The sequence below is a fragment of the Heteronotia binoei genome, chromosome 7 (assembly GCF_032191835.1).
Source record: "Heteronotia binoei isolate CCM8104 ecotype False Entrance Well chromosome 7, APGP_CSIRO_Hbin_v1, whole genome shotgun sequence".
Taxonomy (NCBI): domain Eukaryota; kingdom Metazoa; phylum Chordata; class Lepidosauria; order Squamata; family Gekkonidae; genus Heteronotia; species Heteronotia binoei.
Genome location: NC_083229.1, coordinates 66128829 through 66154210, shown reverse-complemented (window position 1 = coordinate 66154210; position 25382 = coordinate 66128829). Strand labels below are relative to the sequence as shown.

At 43.0% G+C, this 25382-nt stretch overlaps 1 protein-coding gene and 1 long non-coding RNA gene across 4 annotated transcripts in view; one reads left to right on the top strand and one right to left on the bottom strand.

The window, feature by feature from the left end:
- Positions 1-623: 623 nt before the first annotated feature.
- LOC132575211 (monoacylglycerol/Diacylglycerol O-acyltransferase-like) lies at positions 624-25104 on the bottom strand. 3 transcript variants are annotated; one of them, XM_060243785.1, is made up of 7 exons: positions 25030-25104; positions 21103-21435; positions 16115-16279; positions 14015-14208; positions 10594-10654; positions 7723-7862; positions 624-1553 (listed from the first exon to the last, which is right to left on the bottom strand). In XM_060243785.1, exons 2-7 carry the CDS (start codon positions 21389-21391, stop codon positions 1449-1451), a joined length of 954 nt encoding a protein of 317 aa, XP_060099768.1. In that variant the 5' UTR covers positions 21392-21435; positions 25030-25104; the 3' UTR covers positions 624-1448. The 3 variants fall into 3 exon arrangements, with proteins under 3 accessions (XP_060099768.1, XP_060099769.1, XP_060099767.1); XM_060243786.1 differs by lacking the exon at positions 25030-25104 and adding an exon at positions 24908-24971; XM_060243784.1 differs by lacking the exon at positions 25030-25104 and having other exon boundaries at positions 21103-21504.
- LOC132575213 (uncharacterized) overlaps positions 24843-25382 on the top strand; it is a 112334-nt gene continuing 111794 nt past the window's right edge. Inside the window, exon 1 of the long non-coding RNA XR_009555663.1 lies at positions 24843-25382. This is a non-coding gene — a long non-coding RNA (uncharacterized LOC132575213).

The window sequence follows — 25382 nt, the reverse complement described above, 5'->3', positions numbered from 1 at the left end:
GGGAGTCCTGGCCCCCACAGTGGGCAATTCCTACAAAGGCCAGGAGGCAGCTGAGCAGAGAGAAAGACAGCAAAGCCCCTCCGGTGTTGGGCCTGCAGGTCAGATCAGCACTGTCCCACCACAGAGGGTTTGACATTCTTTCAACATTTCAATGCAGTTTTACGTGGTTAGATTTCAACAGAGCAAGAATCTTTTTTTTTCTAGCATTCAAAGTTCTGTGCAACTGATTTTTTCCTACTAACCCAAATATACAAAAGCTATCCCAACTTTATTTGAAAATCCATAGATTATAAAGTAAGAGGAATGGATTTCATGGGGAAACAATGTCATCTGTGACCAGGACACAAGGAGCCTCTACAATAATTCCTCTTTTGTCAGGCTTGTACTATGAATATGAACACAAAGCTTATGGAGGCCAGAGGAAGTTAAATATATGCTGTTTTGTTGTAAGAAAAGAGCCTCTAGAGAAACATTTATCTAGTTAAAATTTAGTTAGTGGCTGCCAGGGAATCGGAACACAGGATAAATGGATAGATGCAAGATGAATTCCTTTGTAATTGCTAAAGTGCAATCAGCTTCACGGGAACCACTTTTAGGTTACAATCTGAATAAAGACAAATTAGTTGAGTGCAAGAATTGTAATGGCTAAATAAATTAATTAGCTACATCTTAATGCAGTATAATAATTCTGAAATAAACAGCATATTACTCTTATTTTAGATATTTTATGCATATTGCATAGAAATATTCTATTACCATACTAATGTATACCACTCCCTACTATACCTGCTATCCACAACTGCTATAAATATTTGTATTTAAAATACATTTTAAAAATATCCTTCCAGATTAATTGGAGGCACTTATTAAGTGATCAACAGGTTAATCAACAAAAAGTTATAGCTCTAGTCTTTTTCTCATTCAAAGTTATAACACTGAAAATGCAATATTAAGGTTTTGTTTTTTCATCACTGAAAACTGTTACAGTGTTGAAAGCAAAGTGCAGCCACATAAGTTTATAGTCACCAAGTGGTTATTTTCTGATTGCAAAATGTGTTTTTTATAATACATAAATAATATTCTCTCCACAAGATATAAGAAATCAGTTGTGGTATGCTGCATGAAAAAAATAGATTTTGAAAGCCACATAATAGGGGGGTTTTTACAAAAAAATAGCTTGCACTTCTTTACCTTCTATGGAATTGAAATCTTAATAGTTTTGAGGAAAGTTAACTGTTTGGTATGCAACAGAGCTCTCCTGTGTGCAGGCTGCCACCTCACATCAGTAGTCTGACCACCTCCCCCACCTTCAGACACGGGGGAACCTCTCAACTGAAGTGATGGTGCAGATCCTGCATACAGGGTAGTTCTCTTCACTGATCAAAAAGTTATACCTGGAGAAAAGCACTGGGTCATAGCATTACAAATTTACAATTGACAATTAAATTCTAATCGCTTTTCTTTTCTTCATGAAATCTTTCCTTTAAAGCATTGCAGATGTTTCCAGGAATTTGCTGGTGCTTTTGTATTAACGACTGGAGTTTAGCCTTTGTCTGAAAATAAAAGAGGAAAAGAAAACTGAGCATCACAACACATTCAAAATACAGTTCAATGGACACACGTGTCAATCTATTCAAAAAACGTTTTCCTGCTTCTTGGCGGTTTCCGTTTGCGCTGGCTTAGCGACGGAAGTAGCCGGCGCAATGGGCTGCGCCGGCGCTTCTAGTGCGAAATCACTGCAGATCCGCCGGCGTGAGGAGGGTCTTCGCGCCAGTAAAACGTAAGTGCGAAAACACCCAATGTGAAATGTGCATTAGGATTTTAAGGTTCTATGGGATGCTGGCTCCCTCAAAGATACTTGAAGTCCTGCCTGCAATTTTAGATTTCTTTTTTTAAAAGTAACTTTCTAAGACCAGTGTTTCTCAAGCCCGGGTCCACTTCAGGGAGACCCACAGGTCCTGTTGGAGGGCAAACTATTCACACCCATCCAGCTGATGTGAAAACAGGCATTCCTGGTCAGTAAACTAGGGACTGATTTGCCCTAGTCCCTCTTGAATAAAACATGAGACCTAATAGGCTGTGAATGGAACGCTGCCATCCAATGGGAATGCTGTAGAGAGAAGCCCTATATTGTCTCTGCTTTGTGATGCAGCTTTTTGTCACCTGCAGCAGAAGGAGATGGAGGCATTGCTGGAGCTTAGCTTCAATAGTCATCTGTTTCCCCCCACTTGGTTTTCTGTTTAAGGTGGTTGAACAGCATGAGTAGTTGGAGTGAGTGTTCATTTTGTTTGTAAATTTATTTTGATAGAGTGAGTGGCTGGATTAGTGTCCTGGGTGTGCTTGTTACCCTCCCCTTCATTTGAGAGACAGTGGTTAAGAGGTATAGTGGTTAAAAGTGCAGACTCTAATCTGGGAGAACCAGGTTTGATTCCCTGCCCCTTCACATGCAGCTGCTGTTGTGATCTTGGGTTTCCTTCTTCACTTTCTAGAACGTAAAGTTGTCAGCAAGACAAGTCAGGAATCTATTTGACTTTTCATTTTTAGCAGAGTTGGACTTCCAACAGATGTCCGAGTAACTGACATCTCCCATGATCACTGTATCCCTTCTCTTGGAGAACTTTGCAATCTGCTGTAGAAGTATCTCATCCAAGTCCTCTGCCTGACTTGGTGGTCTATAGTAGGGGTGTGGGAAAAAAATCGGAATTAATCGTATTCAGAAATATACGGGGCCAAAATATTCTGAATACCTGTATATACTGGAGATATAGGGCTATTTCCAAATATACGGCCCAATTATACCCTATTGGCCATTGAAATCAATGGCAAAATAGAATATATTGGAAGCCACCTGGAGGGGACGGGGTTTGAGGGAGAGCCCCCAAATTTGCAGGGGACCTGCAGGGGACTCTCCCCTACAAACCCCCCAAGTCCCAAAAAGATTGGGTCAGGGGTTCCCATTCCAGGGGCACCCAAAGACGGTGCCCCTATCCCACCATTATACCCTATGGGCCATTGAAATCAATGGCAAAATAGGGTATATTGGAAGCCGCCTGGAGGGCAGGGGGTTTGAGGGAGAGCCCCCAAAGTGCATGGAACCCTCAGACTCCAAAAATAACTCTATAGAAACATGAAAGTGACCCACCCCACACAGCCCACACACCAACCCCCTCACACTAACCAGAGGTAATTAAAAAAAACCAAAACGTGACAGAAAGAAACTTAACTTTTAACCCCCCCCCCCACCAAAAAAGCCAGAACCAGGAAAAGGGACAACAGGACAGGATGCAAAACCAACAGCAACAGATCCAAACAAATCCAAGAAAACGCCAACAAACTCAACTGTTAAAAAACTGAACTTTTTAACAATAAAAAACCTCAGGCCAAATCAGTCAACACCCCCACCCCCCAAAAAACCCCAGAACCAGGAAAAGGAACAACAGGACAGGATGCAAAGCCAACAACAGAGCCAAACAAATCCAACTGAGAAAAGGCCAACAAACTCAACTGTTAAAAACTGAACTTTTTAACAATAAAAATTAGGCCAAACAGCCCCCCCCCCCAAAAAAAAGAACAAGAAGAGAAAAGGAACAACAGCAGCACAACACAGCAGCAACAAATCAAACACAGAATCCTTAACCAACCCCTCCCCCCCAAAAAAACCTTCACCCTAACCCCAAGAAATCCAAGCCACCCAAATCAGGAAAAGTAAAAGGACACTGCACTTTTAAAAGTCCTCTCACTAAAGTTAGATACAGGCAAATTGACAACCCCCCCACCCCAGGCCCCCACCCCCAGCAGAACCTCCTAACCCCAAATAAGCTACCCAGTACTCACCCACCCAAATCTGGATAAGTAAAGGGACTCTGAGTCTTAAAAAGTCCTTTTACTTTTATCCTAACTAAAATAAAAACAAGAACCCCAAGACTGTCTTACCTTAGATGTCTTCTCCGGGCAGGTCAGGCAAGGCCGAGAGAGAGCAGCAGCAGCTGAGGCCAAGGGCCAGCGCAGCACAATATCTCTCACACACACCAACACAGCAGCAATGGAATGGAGTCCAGCCAGGTAGACTCCTTAAAAAGGTTCTCTGGCCCTACACAGAGCAGTTTCAAAAAATACCACTGCTCTGTGATTGACCAGAGAACAGTGTTTACTTGGATACCCAAGTAAACAAAAGAACAACAATGTTGCTGATGGCTGGGGGATTAGCCCAGTCATCAGCTACACAACAGCCCTGCAAAGCATGCACTTGCAATGCATTTTGCAAATGCATGCTTTGTATTGGCTGCTGGGGCTCCTCTCCCTCTCCCCCTCTTTCTCCCTCCCTGAAAAGGCTTCCAAAGGTGAGAAAGGAGGCAAGCAGCTTCCCTGAGGCTGCAGACACTCCTTTCCCGCCTTTTACATTGAGTTCCGTATACTTCCAAATATTGATTCGGAAGTATAGAGGGAGCCGTATATGGCTCCCACATAATGCCTTCTAATTGGATTCAGAAATATATGACGTCCTGTACGTCCAAATTGGGGTATTTGGTGATCTGTTCGGTTCCACTGAACCGAATGCACATCCCTAGTCTATAGCAGACCCCCACAATAATATCACTGCTATTTCTTACTTCTTTTATTTTTACCCAGAGATTCTCAACTGAGCTGCCATGCTCAGATTCACATATTTCCTCACTATATACCTCCTTCACATATACTGCTACTCCTCCGCCTTTTCTCATTTGCCTGTCCCTTTTAAATAAGTTGTACCCCTGAATCCTAATATTCCAGTTGTGAGTGTCATCCCACCACGTTTCAGTAAGGCCTATTATGTCATAGTCTCCTTCCTTTATAAGGACTTCCAGTTCCTCCTGTTTGTTTCCCATGCTCTGTGCATTAGTGTAAAGACATCGGAATCCACATTTTATGCATCCTGAGGGAGACATTTCCGTACAAGCTTGCAAGTTCACATTACCTAGCATATGCGCCACTCTATGCAAATCTTTAACGTTCTTATCCCCAGTTTCTGCCATCATATGAGGCTTTGAATTATTGTCTCGCTCCCCCATACAATTTAGTTTAAAGCCCTCCTTATTAGGTTAGCAAGGCTGTTACCAAACACCCTTTCCCCTACCACCGTAAGGTGCAAACCATTTCCCGATAGAAGACCACCATCTCAAAAGCGTAAGCCATGATCCAGAAATCCGAATCTTTCCTGACGACACCATCAATGTAGCCAGTCGTTTATTTGAAGTATTCTTCTTTCTCGTCCTAAGCCACGGCCTTCAACAGGAAGCACTGACTAAAACTCAACCTGTGTGCCAAGCTCCCTCACCTTCTGACCAAGAGCCACATAGTCTTTTCTAAGTTCAGGGCTATGATGGGCAGTATCGTTAGTTTCCGCGTGGATCAGCATGAAAGGATAGTAAGCAGTGGGCTTGATAAGTCTTCCAATCCTTTCTGTCACGTGCTGGATGTGTGCACCCGGCAGACAGCAGACCTCTTGGGATGACAAGTCTGATCGGCTCCACCCCTCTGAGCAAGGAGTCTCCAATCACCACCACCTTCCTCTTCCTATATTGGTGAGCAGAAGCTCCAGGCTTCTTGTCCACAGGATCCTGAGAAACTTTCTTCAAGCTTCATGGAGTCTGGGGAAGTAGCCCTTGTTCCAGTGGCTCAGGATCAGTTACTGTGGGGAGATCCTGGAACCTACTGCTGAGCAGCAGGGACTCAGAACATCTCCTGATTTTCTTTCTCCTTCAAGTTACATTTTTCCAGGAACCCTCCTCCTGTGTTGGGTCCTCTTCTAATTACTGAGATACCGGAGATACCGTTTCCTCTCCCTCCTCTTGTCCTTTCAATAGCACCTCAAATGTTTTGTCAAGAAAATCCTCATCTTCCTTTATACACTGCAGCGTGGACAATCGTGCCTCCAGTCCCTGTATCTTTTCCTCCAGCAGGGCCACTAACTTACACTTGAGCCTGCCTAGGCGGGGAGGGCGGGATATAAATAAAATTAATAATAATAACTTGCTGCAAGTGTAATTCGTGCTACTCTCAGGTAAAAATACAAACATCCCACAGTCTTTATACATCATTGCTTCTGCTCCCTCACCAGCCATACTGCTGCAGTCCATTTCAGAATTTTCTTTATCTTCACTTCTCTTTAAATCTCACTACCAACTGCCACTTGAAACTACTTTTGAGTAACTACCCACCTTTCTACAGAACCCCTAGGCTAGACCCCCAGGCTAAGAGCCCTTTGGCTCACGCCTCTGGCAAGGATGAGCCTTGCAAATTAAAGGCTCAAGCCCCCACCCATCTCTGACTTAACAGCCAGAGCAACAGCAGAGGGTGGGGCCAGCAATTACCCCCAGGCAAACAAACTCTCCTCACTCAGCAACAGCTATACAAAAGACACACAAAAGCAATCAGAAACTCCTCTCCAGCAGGCACCAAGCACTCCACAGTTACCTCCCACAGCAACCCTAGGTAATGCTCCTCAGCAGTTTTAGAAAAGCAAATCAAGTCTCACTCACCTTACCAGCAGCTCTGTTCTAGATCCAAACAGCTTCTTCTACTGCAGCTGAACCACTTCTTATCAAAGTCTTTTGATAAGAAACAATAACCTCTTATCCAAAGACATGCCCTCAAGCTTAATCCAGAGAAATTCCCTTGAAACTGTGAGCATTTTCGCACTGACCTTACTCGGCAGCGACGTCCCTCTTCACCGCACAGCATCTGCACGGATTTCGCACACGTTGCTCCGCAGAACCTGGAAGAGCCGCAAAGTCCCGCGGCTTTTGCGTTGCAAATTTAAAATGGTTTTTGGCCAGTTTACATTTGCAATGCAAAAGTCGCGGGACTTTGCGGCTGTTCCGGGTTCTGCGGAGCAACGTGTGCGAAATCCGCGCAGACGCTGCGCGGTGAAGAGGAACGTCGCTGCCGAGTAAGGTCAGTGCGAAAATGCCCTGAGTCAAAGGCCCTTTTAAGGTCCCAAAAGACAATATACAGTTGGGACCTTTTCCTTCTCATGGATTTATTGATCAAATGAGCAAGGACTAAACAGTGATCCAAAACAGACTTCCCCTGGCAGAAACCCACCTGTTCTGGTCCTAAAATTTTACTAGATAGCATCCAGGTTCAGAGCTTATTTTGCAAAAATTTTGCATATAGTTTCCCAATAACAAATAAAAGACTAATTGGTCTAAAATTAGAGGGATTAAGATGACAGCCCTTTTTGTAGATGGAAACAATTATTGCATTAGTCCAGGTTGCTGGCATTTGGCCAGTCTTATTTACTAGGGTAAAAAGAGCAGCTAATGGAGAGGCCCACCACTCTGGGTCAGCTTTCAGTTCCTCAGGAATTATCACATCTAAGCTTTGCCTAATTTTAGTTCATCTATAAGAGTTATTATTTCTTTCTATATATCATTTATGGCTGGAAATGCCCCCAAATGGGCTGTGTTAAACCCTGGGAAGAAAAAAAGACAGGCACAACCCAGGTACTTATCTTTTTTTCCTCTATCAGGAAATAAGCAGCTCAGGAGGTAGACTGTTTCCAACAATGGAAAAGTGGGTTTGGGGGTAGATTAACCTTTCATTTCCAAATCTTTGGTCTGAAGTCCACCCCCACCTCAGTATGGATGATTGCTTTGCCTTTTTATTAAACAGAAACATTTTTCAAGTGCCACTACAATAAGGCAGCTATTCAAGATACTTTATATTGTTAAACCACCTTACCTTATAAGCTAATTCCCCAGCAGTTATATTTGGGTCATATGGAATGGGTTCTCCAATATATGTCCGAAATTTGACTGGAAGTCCACCATATGGAGGAAGGACTGGTATTTTTACATGTTCATATAACCACCTTGTTAATGCTGTTTTGTTAAAGAAAGAAATGTAAGTTTACATTCTATAAAAATGCAAATGAATTACATTTCAAGAAATAAGTAAAAATATCAAAATATTTTGAAATGAAGTATATGTTTTGACCCTATCTTGCACTAATAAGAATATGGAGATACAATCTGTAGTCCTCTGTGATATACACACAGATATATCCCATTAAAAAAAGAGCTGTCACTTCTGTGAATGTGAGATCTCCACATACATTTCCTTTCATGCAGATTGCCTCTATTGTTAAAATCCATGGAGAATTCTTCATGGGCTGGAGACCCTGTATCTCAAAAGCTCACTAGAGAAGGACTGGTTCAGCCTAAAGAAAACTGCAATTCCAGTGCAAAGAAACTGTCCTTCAGGACCAAAAGAAACATCTGTTTGCACATGTGAAAATTAACATATGCATGAAGGATTTTGCTGGACTTCAACTTTTATTTGAATTTAGAATTTTGTTAAAACTTGCTTCTAATGCCAGGCATATATGGCTGTAGTTAAAATATAATAAATCTGTTCTAGTAATTTCTGTTCGTAGACACAAGCTATTGTAGTCTAAGATAGAAACAGCCAAATACAGAAGTATGTGAAAGGGATTAAAGGTACGTATTTAGCTTTGTGTTTGCAAGGTTTTTTCTGTTCTTTTTAACTATGGTGAAAGTATGCATGAGGTAGCGAAGAAATAAGGTGAGTGCAAATACTAGAATACATATCAACTGGATGTACATATTAAAACACAAAATTTTTTAGACTATGCTAAAGACATACAACAGGGGTGGCCAAACTGGCTTAACATAAGATTCACATAGAATAAATGTCAGATGTTTGAAAGCTGCAAGACGTGAATGTTGGAAGGAAGAAGGAAGGAAGGAAATAGATGGAGAGAAGAAGAAGATTTTGGATTTATATCCCGCCCTATACTCTGAATCTCAGAGTCTCAAAGCGGTCACAATCTCCTCTACCTTCCCCCCCCACACACACACACACAACAAACACCCTGTGAGGTAGGTGGGGCTGAGAGTGCTTTCATAGCAGCTGCCCTTTCAAGGACAGCTTCTATGAAAGCTATGGCTGACCCAAGGCCATCTCAGCAGGTGCAAATGGAGGAGTGGGGAATCAAACCCGGTTCTCCCAAATAAGCATCCGCGCACTTATCCGCTACACCAAACTGGCTCTCAGAGGAGGAAGGGGAGAGGTAGAAAGAAAAACTTAAAATGCATTATCTAAGCCATCAAGTGACTTGGCTTGGAGAAGTGATTTAAAGAGAGAAACGCCTTCTCCAAACCAGACGATGGGGCAGGATGGCTTCGAGAGCCACACAATATGTGTGGAAGCGCCACAGGAAGCGCTCCTGAGCTGCAGTTTGGCCACCCCTGACATACACATATATATCAATATTTTAAGAAATATGACTTCAATCGTATTTGTGAGCATTTGAACTGCTGCACACTCATACCAACAAATATTTTTATATTGTTATGTTCTACAGATTTAGGCAATAGTATATTTAACAAATTCGGGTTTAAGCTCGCATTTGCTTTAAGAGTTTAGCTGTAAGCTTTAAATTTTTAGTGTGTCTTTACACCAGGCAAAATGGTTTAACAAAAGACAGGCAAAAACCAATAGCAAAATTTCCCAAAGCAGTTTATTGTAGTGAGATAGACCTTACTTTTTGTGAAGAAATATATTACAACAGCATTAAAATAAATTTCTCTCGCCATAAGTTAATAAAAAAATAACCCTGACCTGGATAGCCCAGGGCAAGACTGATCTCATCAGATCTCAGAAGCTAGGCAGGACCAACCCTGGCAAGTACTTGGATGGGAGTCCTCCAAGGAATACCAGGGCTGGGATGCAGAGGCAGAAAGCAAGCCATCTCTCTGAAACATCCAAGCCCCAGGGGTTGCCAAAAGTCAGTCATGACTTCCAGGCATACACATGCATGCACACACAGAAATACCACCCTCCGCAAACAAATAATTGTCTTTAGGGTTTGTAGAATCTTTCGGGATCAAGTGCCGTGTTCTACTGGAGAAAGTTTTCCTTCCAGACGTTTCGTTCTCAGCTGCGGAGAACATCCTCAGTGGCGTTGCAGCCGGAGCAGGTGCTCTGACCTTCTTGGCAGCAAGGGGCCATGCTATCTTATTGGCCAGTCGTTGCCCAGTAATGAGGGAATGGGTGCCACAGGACATGTTGGGAGAGTTGCTGGCAGCTGCAGGACACTGAAAGGGCTTGGTGGAAGTGGCAGCAGCCAAGTGAGAGGGTCCAGTTCAGGCAACAGAGTAAGAGGGCAAGCGGTACCACAAGGCACAGCAGCAGCAGCAAAAATTTTGTTTCAGAAGTCAGAGGACAAGGGATGGCTGGTAAGTGTGGAAGCCTTGAAGGTGACTCAGGCAGGGTCTCATGAGCCCCCCTCCAAAGGCTACAGGCCTGCTTCTGGGGGACCGGGGCAGGGAAACTGGGAAAATATGCCACATGGAAGCCCCATTCCTTCTGTGCTTTATTTGCACCCCTACCAGTAACAGGGAAACTGCAAAATCCTATTCCTGTGTGGGAAACATCAGAATTAAATACTTTGAGCCCATAATGAACTTAGAAGGATGTAACTACTTAGGATAGCACTGACCATCAAAATTGTAGGTGTTTTTTGAAATCTTTTAAGTTAAATTTTGGGGGTACAAATTAAAATAGCAATACATAAAAAGTATTCCTTACTGAGACTTCCAAAGGTCCTAAATCCTTCACGTACATTTTGGGTGTACATTGGAATTATAGGCTAAGGAAAGAAAACATGGTAATTTAATGTAGCACTTCTAAAGTCTATCAAATACACATTCCTTGAACAAATTTGTGTAATTTATGTATACCTTTCTTTCCACTATGGTGAATACTGATTTCAAAAAATAAGGGTCCTACAAGTCCCACCGACCTGTTAAGCCCGCCATATGGAAGCTGCTGCTATGTGCCATGATAGCTAAATAGAACTTCCTTGTTCAGAGGTGGTATGCCTTTGCATAGAAATGCTAGGAACAGACAGCAGGAGAAAACCATTATTTTCATGCCCTATTGGATCTTGATCTGACCCTGATGAACTTCTAGCCTGTAGGTCCTTGGGTAAGTATGCACCAGAATATTCAAAATGGCCAAGAGACAGAATAGCTACTGTGGCTCCTCCAACAATGGGCTGCATCATGCAAAGAGTTAATGCCGATGATAACCCTACTACCAGAGGGAGCACAGTAACACACATACACAAAGGAGAGTATTAGGGTTGCTAGACATGACCTGGTAACTGGCAGGAGATGGGACAGGCAAGAACAATTGGTGAGCAATGATGTCACTTCCAGGTCACACCAGACATGACATCACAAAAGGAGTTATGCTTTAACATTTTAGGGCACCTCCCAGTGTGATGATGTCACCTCCAGATTGTGGGAAGCATCATTGTCCCACTAGGGATGGAAATCAGGGCCTCCATTTTGCCAGAGGATTTCCTCCCACCACCCAGCTGAGCTATGAACAACAATATTGGCAGGAGGTGGGATGTCTCCTGCAACCAGGAAGCAACCCTAGAGATCAAACAATACCTTCATAACTGAAGTCAGCTGCTTGGCTGAAGTCAGAAGGAAAATACACCTATTAGTTTTTCAGACATCTACTTGTCTACAATATTCATATCATAAACAAATAAAACCTATATAATGTTTTCGATGTCTTATGATTTTTCACACACATACCAGGTGGATTCTTGGGCATTACCAAATCTCTGATATGAGCTTAACTATAATACTGTAATAATTATCTGTGTCTGCATTTTTGAAAGCATAGTTTTATGAAAGTCTTGCCAGTTATCTTCATGAGCCTCAGAGCTGGAATTAAACAAATATCTTAATAAGTGGCAGCTGTCACCTGTAGGAAGAGTAGGAAGAAGGTAGCATAAAAAAGAAACTGAATGGGAAAAGATTACATTCCAGTGTACCTGTGTCGGGCCAATATTCACTGCACTTATTTTATGTGTAATTTGCCTAAAGCCTGATGGAATTAAGACATAAAAACAGCCTGTACGTGCCTTGTCTTGCCAAATGAATGCTACAACTTCATGTTCAGTCATGCATAGAAACCCTGTGCAGCTTGCTCTGCTACTATAAAGTTCACTGTAGGTGATCTTTTGTATCTTAAAAGTTCTGATGTGATCCCAAAATTAAACAATTCAAGATTATACTGTTCAAGCATTTTAAAAGACATCTATGAAAGTGTTTCTTAATTACTGCAAAAAGAATTAAATATGCTAGATCCCTCTGGTCATCCTATATCTAGTTCATAGTTTATTTTGACTTCACTGTTCGCTTACTTCTCTTCAGGAAAAAAAAAAGTTCTATCCTTGTTTTCTTTTGTTCTTTGCCTTCAGGATATCAAGACCAAGCTTTCATGAACTGACATTAAAGAAAAACAAAATGTGTAATGTGACATCACATGGTTCATTTCATCACCTTTGCAGGTAGTATCCAGTGAAGTACTGGGGTAGGTGAGCTCACAGCAGGATCATGTAGCATCATATGTTTTGATTTATATAGGGATGTTACTAGAAACAAGCAAGAAAAAATGGGTCTGCTGCTTTTAATATCAGCCAAGCATCTTCTGTAGTGCCTAGACCCCACTCAATTTCCTGTCATAAGACTATCCTGGTAGCATAGCTGGGCCAAACTAGGAATTGTGATGGCAGAAGAAATTTTTCAGAAGCAAAACAGATGTATGGAGAGACATAAGCACAGAAATCAGAGGATACTGTGAAATCTAGGATACATTAAGCTAGAAAGAAAGAATAGTACTTTAAGAGACTTAAGTGGCCCTGACCTGGATAACCCAGGCAAGCCCAATCTCATCGGATCTCAGAAGTTAAGCAGGGTCAATACTGGCAATTACTAGGATGGAAGACCTCCTTGGAATATCAGCATTCAGGAGGGCAGGGGCAGGCTTTATTCAGCTACCTCTTGGTATATTCTCCTTCCCCCAGCAGGGGTCACCATGACTTCCAGGTGCATGCATGTGAACGCACACACACACACAAAAACCAACCAAAAAAGAGAATTCTGTTTAGAATAGTGCAACTCTACTTAATGCTTAACATATGTATTTCTACTGTTGAAATGGGACTCCAAAGTGATAGATTTTTGTTGGATTCTACTTTAAATAATACTTTTCCTATCAAACATTTAGTGGTTGTGTAACCCCTTATCATTGCTTTAAAAAACACCCTCTTCACAAATGCCATTTTTTTAAAAATCAAATAAAATTTACCTTTATCATGACCAGGACAGATAGCCCAGGATAGCTCAATATCATATCTTGGAAGTGAAGTAAGACTTGCCTTGGCTAGTATTTGGATGGGAGAAGACCAGGGTCGTGACATGGAGACGGGTGATGGCAAACCACCTCTGAACGTCTCTTGCCTTGAAAACCCTATGAGGTCACCATAAGTCAGCTGTGACTTGATGGCACTTTTCAGCACCCCCTCACCTTTATGGTTTGCTATTCTGTTTAATTCCTTATGTGTTGATTTCATTAAAAACATAGGCCACCACTGGTTTTGTCTCTAAATTTTATAATGGTAGAAAATCTACAGAGTTTATGTACAGTGGAAGAAGTAACATTTTTGCGGGGAGGGAGCCACTGGGATATATGTAAATTAAATATTATATAAAGAGTTACTGTACATCACAAAGCACATGAGTGGCTGTGAAGATAAATACAGAGTAAATTATGTGTGAGAGAATATAGAGCTTCTTTTCTGCAGAGATACAGAACTGAGGCTTCATATTTTAGACTCTTTGCAGTGCTATAACGAGTCCTTTGCAGAGGAATGAAACTTCCCTGCCTCCGTCTCTGCTACAACCCAATGAGGACCCATGAAATGGTGCCCCAGAGGTCATAGTGGGAGAAAGAGCCCTCCTATTCCACTGTTATTTGGTTAGATAGATGTCTGTACTCCTATTAATAAAGACCAGGAATCCATGTACATGAAAACAGTAATTTGACTGATTAATTTATTTAATAAACTGTGGAACTGTTATTATTTTGAACACATCTTGTTCAAAAACATATATCTGTACATATATTCATGTTGCACAGTACTTACCACTTTAGCATCTATGGCCACTTTAGCAAAGCCCTTCCGTTTACACCACAAAAGCTTGTATGACTGATCACTGAAGAGTGCTTCTCGAACTCCTCCTGGTGAAAGTCCCACTAAATGACCATTTTTCAGAATATTTAAACACTCTTCCTTTGTACCACGGATAACACACATAAAATCTATTAGTGGTTTAAGACCTGTAAGAATTAAGTATCATGTCAGTAATGCAATAATATACAAGTGCTAAATATCTGCATTCAGTGTTGCCTTGACCTTTTCTTAGGGTTATTTTGTCCTGGAAACGTGATGCAGCAAAAAGAGAAGAAAGATTCAGGTGTCTGGAGTCTGGACTATATAATTCAGGCTCAAAAATCCATGATGAATAAGGAGAGAAGATATAGAAGGAATGTTTTAATAGGAAAACCTCTGTCTTTACACGTGTATCTAATTGGAGCTAGTGGTCAAGGTGTCACTTTATTAAGACTTAGGCAACTTCTGATAGTACATTTTCTCTCCATATCCTTAAGACTTGTAAGAATCATTAGCAAAATCCCAGAGACATAGATATGTTTTCTCAGAATAGTTCATAAGGGTTATGTTAGATCATAAAGTTATAACAAATTAGGATACAACTGCTTTTGTGAACCCATGAGACTCAACACAATGCCATTTTGCAGAATATATTTTATTCTGGGGGAGTCTCCAGGCTCTACCTGGAGGCTGGCAACTCTAGGCCAAGCACCCTCTGTGTGACATGATATCACCTGACTTGCATGACTCAACTAGGCCTGGCAGCCACCCTATGAATGCCAGTGCAGTGGAGCAGGTGGACCTTCAGAGTAGGGTCTGCAAGACCCAGGTGCAGATCCCCATCTTACTGTGCAAACTCCCTGGGTGATTTTGTACCAGTCACATATTCTCAGCCTAACCTACCTCACAGGATTCTTGTGAAGATAAAAAGGAGAGGAGAAGCTGCTTTGGTCCCCACTGTGGAGAAAGACTGTAGTTTTTCTAACTAGAGATTGCAGGGGAGGGAAGACAGAAAGCTGAAGACAGAGAGGCAGATAAAGGTTGGCTGTTGGCTGGGAAGGAGATATGGTTGCCAACTCCAGGTTGTGAAATTTCTGGACATTTGAGGAGTAGAACCTGGGGAAGGGAGGGTTTGAGGAAGAAGAAGAAGACTGCAGATTTATACCCCGCCCTTCTCTCTGAATCAGAGACTCAGAGCGATTTACAATCTCCTATATCTTCTCCCCCACAACAGAGGTGGGTGGGGCTGAGAGAGCTCTTACAGCAGCTGCCCTTTCAAGGACAACCTCTGCGAGAGCCATGACTGACCCAAGGCCATTCCAGCAGGTGCAAGTGGAGGAGTGGGGAATCAAACTCGGTTCTCCCAGATAAGAGTCCACGCACTTAACCACTACACCAAACTGGCTCTCAGGAGAGGAGTGACATCAGACAGGTATAATACCATAGACCCCACCCTCCAAACCAGTCATTTTCTCCATGAGAATAACCATCGCCAACCTCCAGGTGAGGGCTAGAGATCACCCAAAATTATGACTACTCTCCAGATGACAGAGAGCAGTAGCTTTGGAGAAAATCATTCATTTGGAGGGTGAAATCTATAGCATTGTACCCTGCTGAGGTTCCTTCCCTCACTATCCCAAGGTTCCACCCCCAAATCTCCAGGAATTTCCCAAACTGAAGCTGGCAACCCTAAGGGGCATTGATCTCTGTAGCTGGGAGATCCATTGTGATTCCTGGTAGCAGGCGGGAGTCTGGGAGAGTGATGGAGCAGAGAGAGAGAGGAAGTGACACGCATGGAGGAAAGAGAGTAAGAAAAAGGGTGGCAGAAGGGAGAAAGAGTGTGAGGGAGGTAAGGGGAGAAGACAGGAAGCAAAGGTGAGGGGAAATGGAATAGCCACCCTGCAAGTTTCTTGCAGGTTGCCCTTATTCTCTAGTATTCTCTTTTTACTAGAAAAGGTTGCCCCTGAAACTTCCTACAAGCTGGGGGAGTGGATGGGGAATTAAACAGTGTATTATTATCTCACATATAATTCAATATCTAGAATAATTTTATATTAACAAAAAATACATCACCTGGTAATTTGAAGACAAATTCATCAGCCACTGAGTAGCAAAGTCTGCGTTTCAGAATAAACAATCTATTTAAAAAGTATAAGTAGTCTACCGGAATCGATCCATGATAATAAATAATTAGACCTGGTCCATCTGGCAGGTTTTCTATGCCATGTAGCTCATAACCTGTTTGGAATACAAAACACAAACGAGTTGTTATTTCAAAATACGTAATAGTGATTAACTGAGTGATTATATTAGAATGTAAGTTCTATTCATTTTACCATTGCCAAACACAGTATAGTCCTGTATGAGATTCTTTTTCTGGCTACATTTTTATTCTAAAATCCCATATATTAGATGCAGTAAATAAACTTGAAATAAACTGTTCAGATTAAAGGTTTCTTGCTTCATAAATTGAACCATTTATTTTAACTATATACATTATGATTTCACCAAAGTCACAATTCCATGGCAATCCATTTCATGCACACTTCATGATGGCATTCCAGGTGAGTCTCAAGGGAAGGCCCAGAAAGAGTCAGTTACAGTAATCCAGTCTGGAGGTGACTGTTGCATGGATTACAGTGGCTAGGTCAGAGTGAGACAGGTAGGGAGCCAGTTGCCTGACTTGGTGCAGTTGGTAAAATGCCACCTGGGCAATATTGGTGACCTGGACCTCCATTGTCAAGGAGGCATTCAGGATCACCACCAAACTCTGAATGGTAGGTACCAGTTTTGCTGGCTCCACACTGTATCTCTCTGACCCATCCACAGAACCTCCATCTTTGAGGGATTCAGTTTCAACCAGCTCTGTTTAGCCATCCCACTGCAATCTCCAAACCCTCGACCAGATTAACTGGGATGGCTGCAATAAACACATAAAGCTAGGTGTCATTGGCATATTGATGACAGTCTAGCCCGAATCTCCATGCCAGCTGGGCAAAGGGGCATATGTAGATGTTGAACAACATTGGAGACAGGACAGCCCCTTGAGGCACCCCACACATCAAGGGTTGCCTAGAGGATACCCTTTCTCCCAGTGCTACCCTCTGTTCCCAATCCTGGAGAAACGAGGAGAATCACTTCAGGACAATCCCATGAATTCTTACAAAGTAGCCCATGTTAAACGCTACTGTAAGGTCAAGTAACAACAGCAGCACTGTCCTGCCTCAGTCCAGCGGAAGGCAACCAGAGCAGTCTCTGTCTCATGACCAGGGTGGAACAGGTCCAGTGCTGATGTGTCATCTAGGAACTTGTGGAGCTTTTTGTCAACCACCCTTTCAGTTGCCTGCCTTACCCAGAAACAGTAAGTTTGAAACTGGGTGGATCCAAAAAACCCAAGGCTGGCTTGTTCGAGAGTGGAACAGCCACAGCCTCTTTTAAACCCTCAGGGGAAACTCCTGATTCAAGGCACAGATTGATCAGATCCAATAGAGGGCCCTGCATCTTCACCTCACCAGCTTTCACCAACTAGGAGGGACACAGGCCCAGGAAGTGTGTGATTGGTCCAGAGGTAGCCAGTCCACTAGGGCACAGGCCAGGGGGCACCAAATTGGGCCCGCCCTTCCACCTGGCTCCCGGGCGATTGATCTCATCCAGGAGAAGAGGCCCTCTGGGAGCCAGGAAGAGGCTGCACATTGCCTGGCCTCCTCTATGGCGTCCACCCCACCCCACAGCCCACATCTTTCTGTGCTCCTGTGGGCAAAATTGGAGGACAGGGAGGGAATGTGCGGTGGTGTAGCAAGGTTCTGAGCAACACAGAGAGGCTGCATGCCACACAGCTGCTATTGCTCCACTTCCACTTTCAGAAGGCGGAGCTATGACAGGCAGGTGGCGCGCAGTCTCTCTGCGCCACTCAGAGCCTTGACATGCCAACATGCACACCCTCTGGATTTGCCTGCGGGGATCGCAGGGGTGGGGCCTCACCTAGGGCTCTAGATGCCCCAGGGTTGCCCCTGGCTTTGGCCTAACAGCACCCATAATCCTATTGACATTGGCAGGAGAGAGTCAGTTGAAGAATTCAAAGACTGAAACCAAAGACAGCCAAGGAGCTTCCAGTTCATTTACTGTGTCAAAGTTGGCCAGAAGGTCATGGTGGAGTGACAAGACTTTCTCCACAAAAAAGCTTGCAAAAGTTTCACAGTTTAAAGCCAAATTTTACTGTTTCGGGTTCTCACAGTGAGGGATTGAATTAACCTAAATAACTGAGTTGGGCATGAGCTAGTGGATGTGATGGAAGCTGAATAGAACTCCTTTACTGCCTTCACTGCCATCTCATAGATTTTCACAAAAGCCCTATAAGATGTTATTGCAGCTCCATTGCAAGATCACTGTCAAACTCACTCTAGTTGCCACAGTTCCCACTTCATCCCCCAGAGATCTAGACTATAATAGGGGAACAGTTGTGAGTAGGGATGGAGAGGATTTTTTTTGGGGGGGGGGGGTGATTACATCAATTACTTCAGAAAGATGGGAATTCCAATCTTCTATCAGCTCATCCAATAAATCGCTGTGAAACATGCATTCTGGAACCCAAGTCTCTGCAGGTGAGCAGAAATACAGTTACAGACTAGATGGGAGTTGGGACACTCCTGAGCCTCAGGGCAAAGTGATTTGACCGCGATTAATACCTTTGGAGATTTGTCTGGATAGTCAATTAATTGGGCAAAAATCTGATCTGATGCCACTGGCAGACAATATATCACAAAACATATTTGACCACAGACATTTTTAGTGGTGCCCAGATGTCATTACTTATCTTGGAATACTGATTCCTAGAGATATTACATGTATAATCATGCTAAATTAATTTTTGATATATCTTTGGATTTGGACAGATGGGGAACTTTAAACTTGTCTCTATAGTGCAAAGTAAATAAACTCAAAATGAATATTATACCAAAATTATTTATATTTTATGAGCAATTTCTTTCTATATACCTTGCAGATATATTAATAAAATTAATACTTTTTTCCAGAAATTTATGTAGGGTTCCTCACTGCCTCAGATTTCTTTAAAGGATGCAACTTCCGTAAAATGAGTGAGGATTTGGTTTCCCTGATCTTAGTTTATATAATCAGGCATATAACTTGCACTAGTTATTGGGATCGGTCCTTGCAGTTGGACTATCCATCTTGGGCCACTTTGGAAGCCTCTTTTCTGGTGCCCCTCTCTATGTGGGATGCATTAGAGTCTACTAGGGTTGCCAGTTCTGGGTGGGAGGTCTTGTTTTGGGGGGCTTCTGCCTGCCACCAGCAAGCTGGCTGGCAGGGAAAACCATGCTCCCAAACAGTGATGCTGCCATGTGACATCCTTGATGCACTGATGTCATGAGGAAGTGACATCTTCATGTCAGGGATGTTACATGGTGACACTCTGGTTTATACTCTGATGCTGATTTTACCATAAAGTTTTGCCCAAAAATCAGACTGTTGCCTTCAATGTCACCAAGGCAATGACATCACTTCTGGATGATGACTTCAGCATGTTCTCATGACATCACTGCCCACTCCTAGAATCCCCCAACTGATGCACCAATTTTACCTGACAACCCTAGATTCCTCCTGCCATTTCTACAGTTAGAAACCATTAGTGCATACTGACATGGCAATATCAGTTTGATCCATTTTCACATTCTAAATTAACATTATGGGCCAATCCAGATCTAAAAATTGGAAAGAAATCTTTTTGTGTGTGGAAGGCTTGGATAGATAAGGGAATTTTTATATTGGATCAGTTGATAGATTCTGAAGATGAGTTTTTGTCATTTTCTCAACTGAGGTCTAGATATAATTTGCCATCTTCTGTCAAATAGCAATACTTACAGATGCAACATTTGTTGGTATCTAAATATGGCCTGGTGGCATCAAGTATCTCAGAATACCCTTTGCTCCTTGAAACTCTAATCAAATCAAGGCAGAAAACCAATTCTACAATATTTGTTTATAAATATTTGATGTGTTAACAAATATGATGTACAGAATCTTAGAAATCAATGGAATAAGGTATAAATCACCCTATTTTGCCAAAGCAATTTTATATGGCCTTAAAGTCTATACTTATTTTCTCTATGGATCTTAAATTGACACTCATTCAGCAAAAAAGATATGTTTAAAATATACTGGACACCACAGTGACTTTTCAGCAATGGACTGAGTAAAGTGTCTAATTGTTGGTGTTGTAACTTACAGGACACACCCCTTAAACATATGCTTTGGACATGTCTAGTCATTTGGTTTTTTGGGAAGAAGATAATGTTTATATCAATTTTGTATTAGAATGTTAATTGTTTTTGAGGATTCTTATCTACTTTTAAACTATTTGCCCATCTCCTGGAGGCTAACCAATGGTCAACGGAAATTGACCCTCCATGCCTTTATTACAGCTAAAAGGTTCATATTACAACACTGAAAAAAAGCCCACCTCTGGTAAATCAGTGAATCAAGGAACTTAGAACTTTATCAACATTTGAATTTATGGCATATAGAAAACAAGTGTATATGGAGCTATTTTCAGATATTTAGAAATCATTTATAGAAATTTATGTGCAGATTCACCACTATTGTTGTTATAATTTTGTCCGGTATTTATGTATTTTTAAAATATATATATTTTATTTCAAAAATCTTACTTAGTTGCTAGATTTGTTTTTCCCCTTTGGTTTTTTTCCCTGCTTTTTTAATAATTTTTTTTAAAGAAAATTAAGTAATTGAATTTTACTCTGTGGTTTAATATAAACCATGGTTTAGGCACTCCATTCTTTGCTCTCTCTAGTAGCTTAAGTTTGACATTAATCATAGTTTGACATGATGGTTTGATAACTTATTTGTATTTTCCCTTCAAACAAGAAAGCAAAGTGCCAACCATCATAAGATGGAGAGAATAGAATTCAACAAATATCAAGTACTGTGAACCATCCCTATACATGCACCCACCCACCCACATATATGTTAATTAGATTCTACAAGGATAGGCTATAGTGCAGCCTAACTCTAAATGTACTTACCATTCCAAAATCTTGCAAATCCATCCCACTTGTTTGCTACAGTTAGTCGCACACTATCCCATGTATTACTGGAATAATCTTCTTGTAGTTTATGAGTCCTCTGATAGATCAGGAAGAAGAAAGAAGAAAGGTAAACGAAGAAGAGGATACACAAAGGAATGATAAAAGGTGTCAGGATCACTACAAGTAGCATTGTTGAATAGATAAGCACATATAAAAAATATTTCTCCAGGTATTTAAAAAAAATCCATTCTTCCAACAGGGATGCAAAATATGTTGAGGAAGTCATAGGTGCCTGATCTGCTGTCTGGTTTTAGTTTATATTATCATTACCTGTTTAAAAGATAATAAAAGCAGAATAAATTATTTCCATTTAAATTCCAGCATTTAATCTCAGAAAACACTATGCTAGTCTACAGTTTGACTGAGAGTACATCCTATTGTACTCAGTATGTCTTACTTCCAAATAATATAGAACACTGTATTGTGACATATGTTCCATGACATATAATTTGCAATAAGCTGTAAACTGATTTAGGTGCCCTGCCAAAGATTACAATAAGTATGTGAAGTCCCATTGATGCAAATCATCCTACCCTGACACACCTACCCCAGACACATTTAAACCGGCCAGTCAGCATCGCATGTATTCCCCAAGGCTATCACAATAGTCTCAAAGAAAGGTGTTTCATTTGTATGGGAAATTCTGAACTAATGCAGATTCATGGAACGAGCAAACACAGTACATACACACACACTGCATGTTTTATCTGTGGAGGAAGCTGTAGTTTGGGCAGCATTAGAGGGAATTCTATCAGTATGGTATATACAGTGGCTATATTCTGTCTGGTAAGGCAAACAACCACTGAACAGCTAGACCCTAGTCACAAGTTGTATTTGCACCTCCACAAAATTGTTTTTGCACCTCAACCCATAAAAATTTGCAATAGAGAAATTAAAATACACTTATGCACTGGGTCACTTAGGGAGGAAGAATTGAACTAATAGCTTATCAGTGCTATCCTAAGCAGAATTACATTATTCTAAGCCCACTGATTTCTACATACTTAGAAGGCTGTTACTCTGCTTAGTATGGCAACCTGCAGTTCCTTCTGCACGGTGCCTTGAGCATAATATGTTGTTCCCAATGGCAAGAATCAATTAATTTTGCTGTCCAAACATCCAAGGGTGGGGCAGCCTTGTCCCTCATTGCAGCAAGGCAGGGCAGGGTGGCCGGATTCCTCACTCGGAGAGGTAAGGATGGGCAGGATGGCTCCATCCCATCCCTTACCACTGCCAGGCTGAATGGGGCAGTAAGGCTGAGCCAGGCAGCTCCAGCCCATTCCCCCACCAGAATAGGTGAAGCCAGATGGAATGACCTTGTCCCTTGCCATGGTGAGGCCAAGTGGGGCAGCCCCATCCCAGCCTTCACTGGGAACAGTAACGCTAGGTGTAGTGGCCCCTCCCTCATGATAGTGAGGCTGGGCAGGGCTGCCCTGTCCCTCACTGGGAGAGGTGAGGCTAGACCTTCTGGCCTTGTACTATCCCTCACTGTGGTGAGGCTGAACAGGGTGGCCCCATCCCTTGACACAGTGAAGTTGGGCTGGCCAGCTCTATCCTGTCCCCTGATCACAAATGTGAAGCTGACTAGAGAACCTGTTTGGTGTAGTAGTTATGTGCACAGACTCTTATCCGAGAGAACTGAGTTTGATTTCCCACTCCTCTACATGGACCTGCTGATGTGACGTTGAGTAAGTCACAAGCTCTCTCAGAGCTGTTCCTCTCAAGAGCAGTTTCTGTCAGAGCTTTCCCAGCTCCACTTACCTCACAGCTCCACTTACCTCACAATCTACTTTCCTTTCCCCTCCCCACAACAGACACAGGGTGTCTGTTGTGGGGAGGGGAAAGGAAAGTAGATTGTAAGTCACCTGAGACTCTTTGGGGTAGTGAAGGATGGGGTATAAATCCAATCTCTTTTCTTCTTCTTGGGTGGCCCCCTCCCATCCCTCAACACAGAAATGTTGGGTAGGGTAGCCCCATTCTGGCCACTGCTGGGATAGGTCAGGCCAGGTAGTGTAGCCCATCCCAGTCTTCAGGGAGGCCTGGATGGGCAGTCCTCTCTTGTATCACACTGGAGGAGGTTAGGCCAGGCAGAGTGGCTCCATTCCTCCAGCATAAAGAGCAGGCAGGGTAGCCCTGTCCCTAACCAGGAGAGATGACACTGGGCAAGGCAACCCTATTCTGTCTTCCACTGTGGCAAGGCTAAACAGGGTGGCCCCGTTCCCTGATGCATCAGGAAAGGTAAATTCAGGTGGAGTGGCCCAATCTCATGCCTTGGTGTGCCAGGTGTTGTGAAGAAAGGCTTCGTGGGTAGGTGACCCTATCCATAGCTGCACCAAGGCTGGTCAATATGATCCTATCTCTCACCAAAGCAAGGCTGGGCCAGTCAGCCACATCCCATGCTTCACTGGGTGATAAGAGACCAGGGTAACCCTGCCCCATCCCTTGGATGGTTGAGTTGAGGCCAAGCAGGACTGCCACATCCCTTGTCATGGCAAGGTCAGGTAGCTCCATCCCATCCCTTGCCAGGAGATGTGAGTTTGGGCATGGGGCCTCAACCCCATCCCTTGCAGCAGTCAGGGTGGCCCCATCCCTCACTAAAGCGCCCACCCCTCCTTGGGAACTGGGGTCACCTTGAGGAGGGTAAACCTCAGGACTGAGTAGCCCTGGTGTGCTTTTCCCAGTGCCTTTTATGGCCAATCCACTCCTGTATGAATGATGCTGTTTTAAAAATATATAAAGTGTCCAGAATTCACATGTTAACCTCACACAGGTTTTATGATATTTCCATAACTGAAGTGCATAGCATTACTTAGGAGTTTGGGGATGTGTACATATAAGCTTTAATATGCCAGCACAATCTAAAATTAAGGAATGGCTCATTAATTCCCTCATACCCATAAACTGCTGAAAATCCGCCATGTGGCACTAAATAAAGAAAGCAGAAGCATCACTATCAGCCCACTTGCTACAGAATAGGGGAAGGGAGGGTGGTATTCTCATCAGATTTCAGAGGCTAAACAGCAGAGGCACTTAGATGGGAGACCACTCAAGGAAAGCTCTACAGAGGAAGAGCATGGCACCTCTGTGTTTCACTTGCCTCGACAGCCCTTTGGTGATGCCGCCATAAATTGGGTGTGACTTGGTGACACTTTCATATGTTGAGACTGATTTCACACTAGGCTTGTTCCGGGCAGAGAGCCCTTTTGCTCCCAATGCTTCTCTTGGTTTTCGCACAAGCTGCCCTGCCACTTTTCCGCACCAAGCGAGATCCTCTTACAAGTGGTTTCTGCTAGCCGCAGAAAAGTTTTTGTTTCCACCTGAAAGCTTTGCTTTAAAGCAATCTCATTCCTACAGATGCAGAAAAGAGGCATCTGACACCCAGTTTTCATGGCCATATAAGTCCACTCCAAACCAATAATAGCATTTGTCTAGAGTGCAAAGTTCTCCCCTCAACCATTACCTTCTAACACAAACCCTGTATGTTGGGTAGGTGGCATTATACTAGAAGTTGGAAAAGCGGAGAAAGAGGGGATTCGCTCCGATACGATTCTCGGCCAGTAAACGATCCACCTTTACCATCTTCTAAGTTTTGTGCCCGCCCTACCGTCCTTTCCTGGCAAAGGCCGAGGTTCGGCACGTTCCCAACGCCTTCCCAGCCCCTCTGCCTTTCCAGGCACCTCGTCTGCCAGTCTCAGTCTGAGAACCCTCCGCGGCTCCGCCCCCTCCAAACGAGTCAAAACACCTCAAGGCCGCGTCCTCTTGCTTCACCGGCGACTCTCCCTGAGACCTCCCCCCCCCCCCCCGCTCCTGGTTCATCTCCCAAGTCTTGCCACAAGGACGGAGGGGGAGAGAGAAGGAGCTTACCCAGTTCGGAGCCGCACTGGAAGGCTGAAGGAAGAAAAACAGATCCTCCTACCTGCGCGCTACAAACCAATCTGGTCTCCGCACCCAGCCTGCCAACGCAATTTCAGCCCTTTCCCGCAAGCACGCGAACGAAACTTGCTGAGCCCCAGGTTTCTATTGGCCAATTCTACCTGGCGTTTGGGAAATGGTTCGAGAAGCACCAGTTACAGACATCACAGGAGGCTTGTTTGGGTTTCTGTCGTAGCAAAACCTGCAGTTTCCGGAAGACAACCTTGTAAGTAACACAAAAAGCTGGACCAGCAGGCATGAAGTTAGAACCAAGCCATCAATTCGATGGAAGAAGAGTGAGTTAG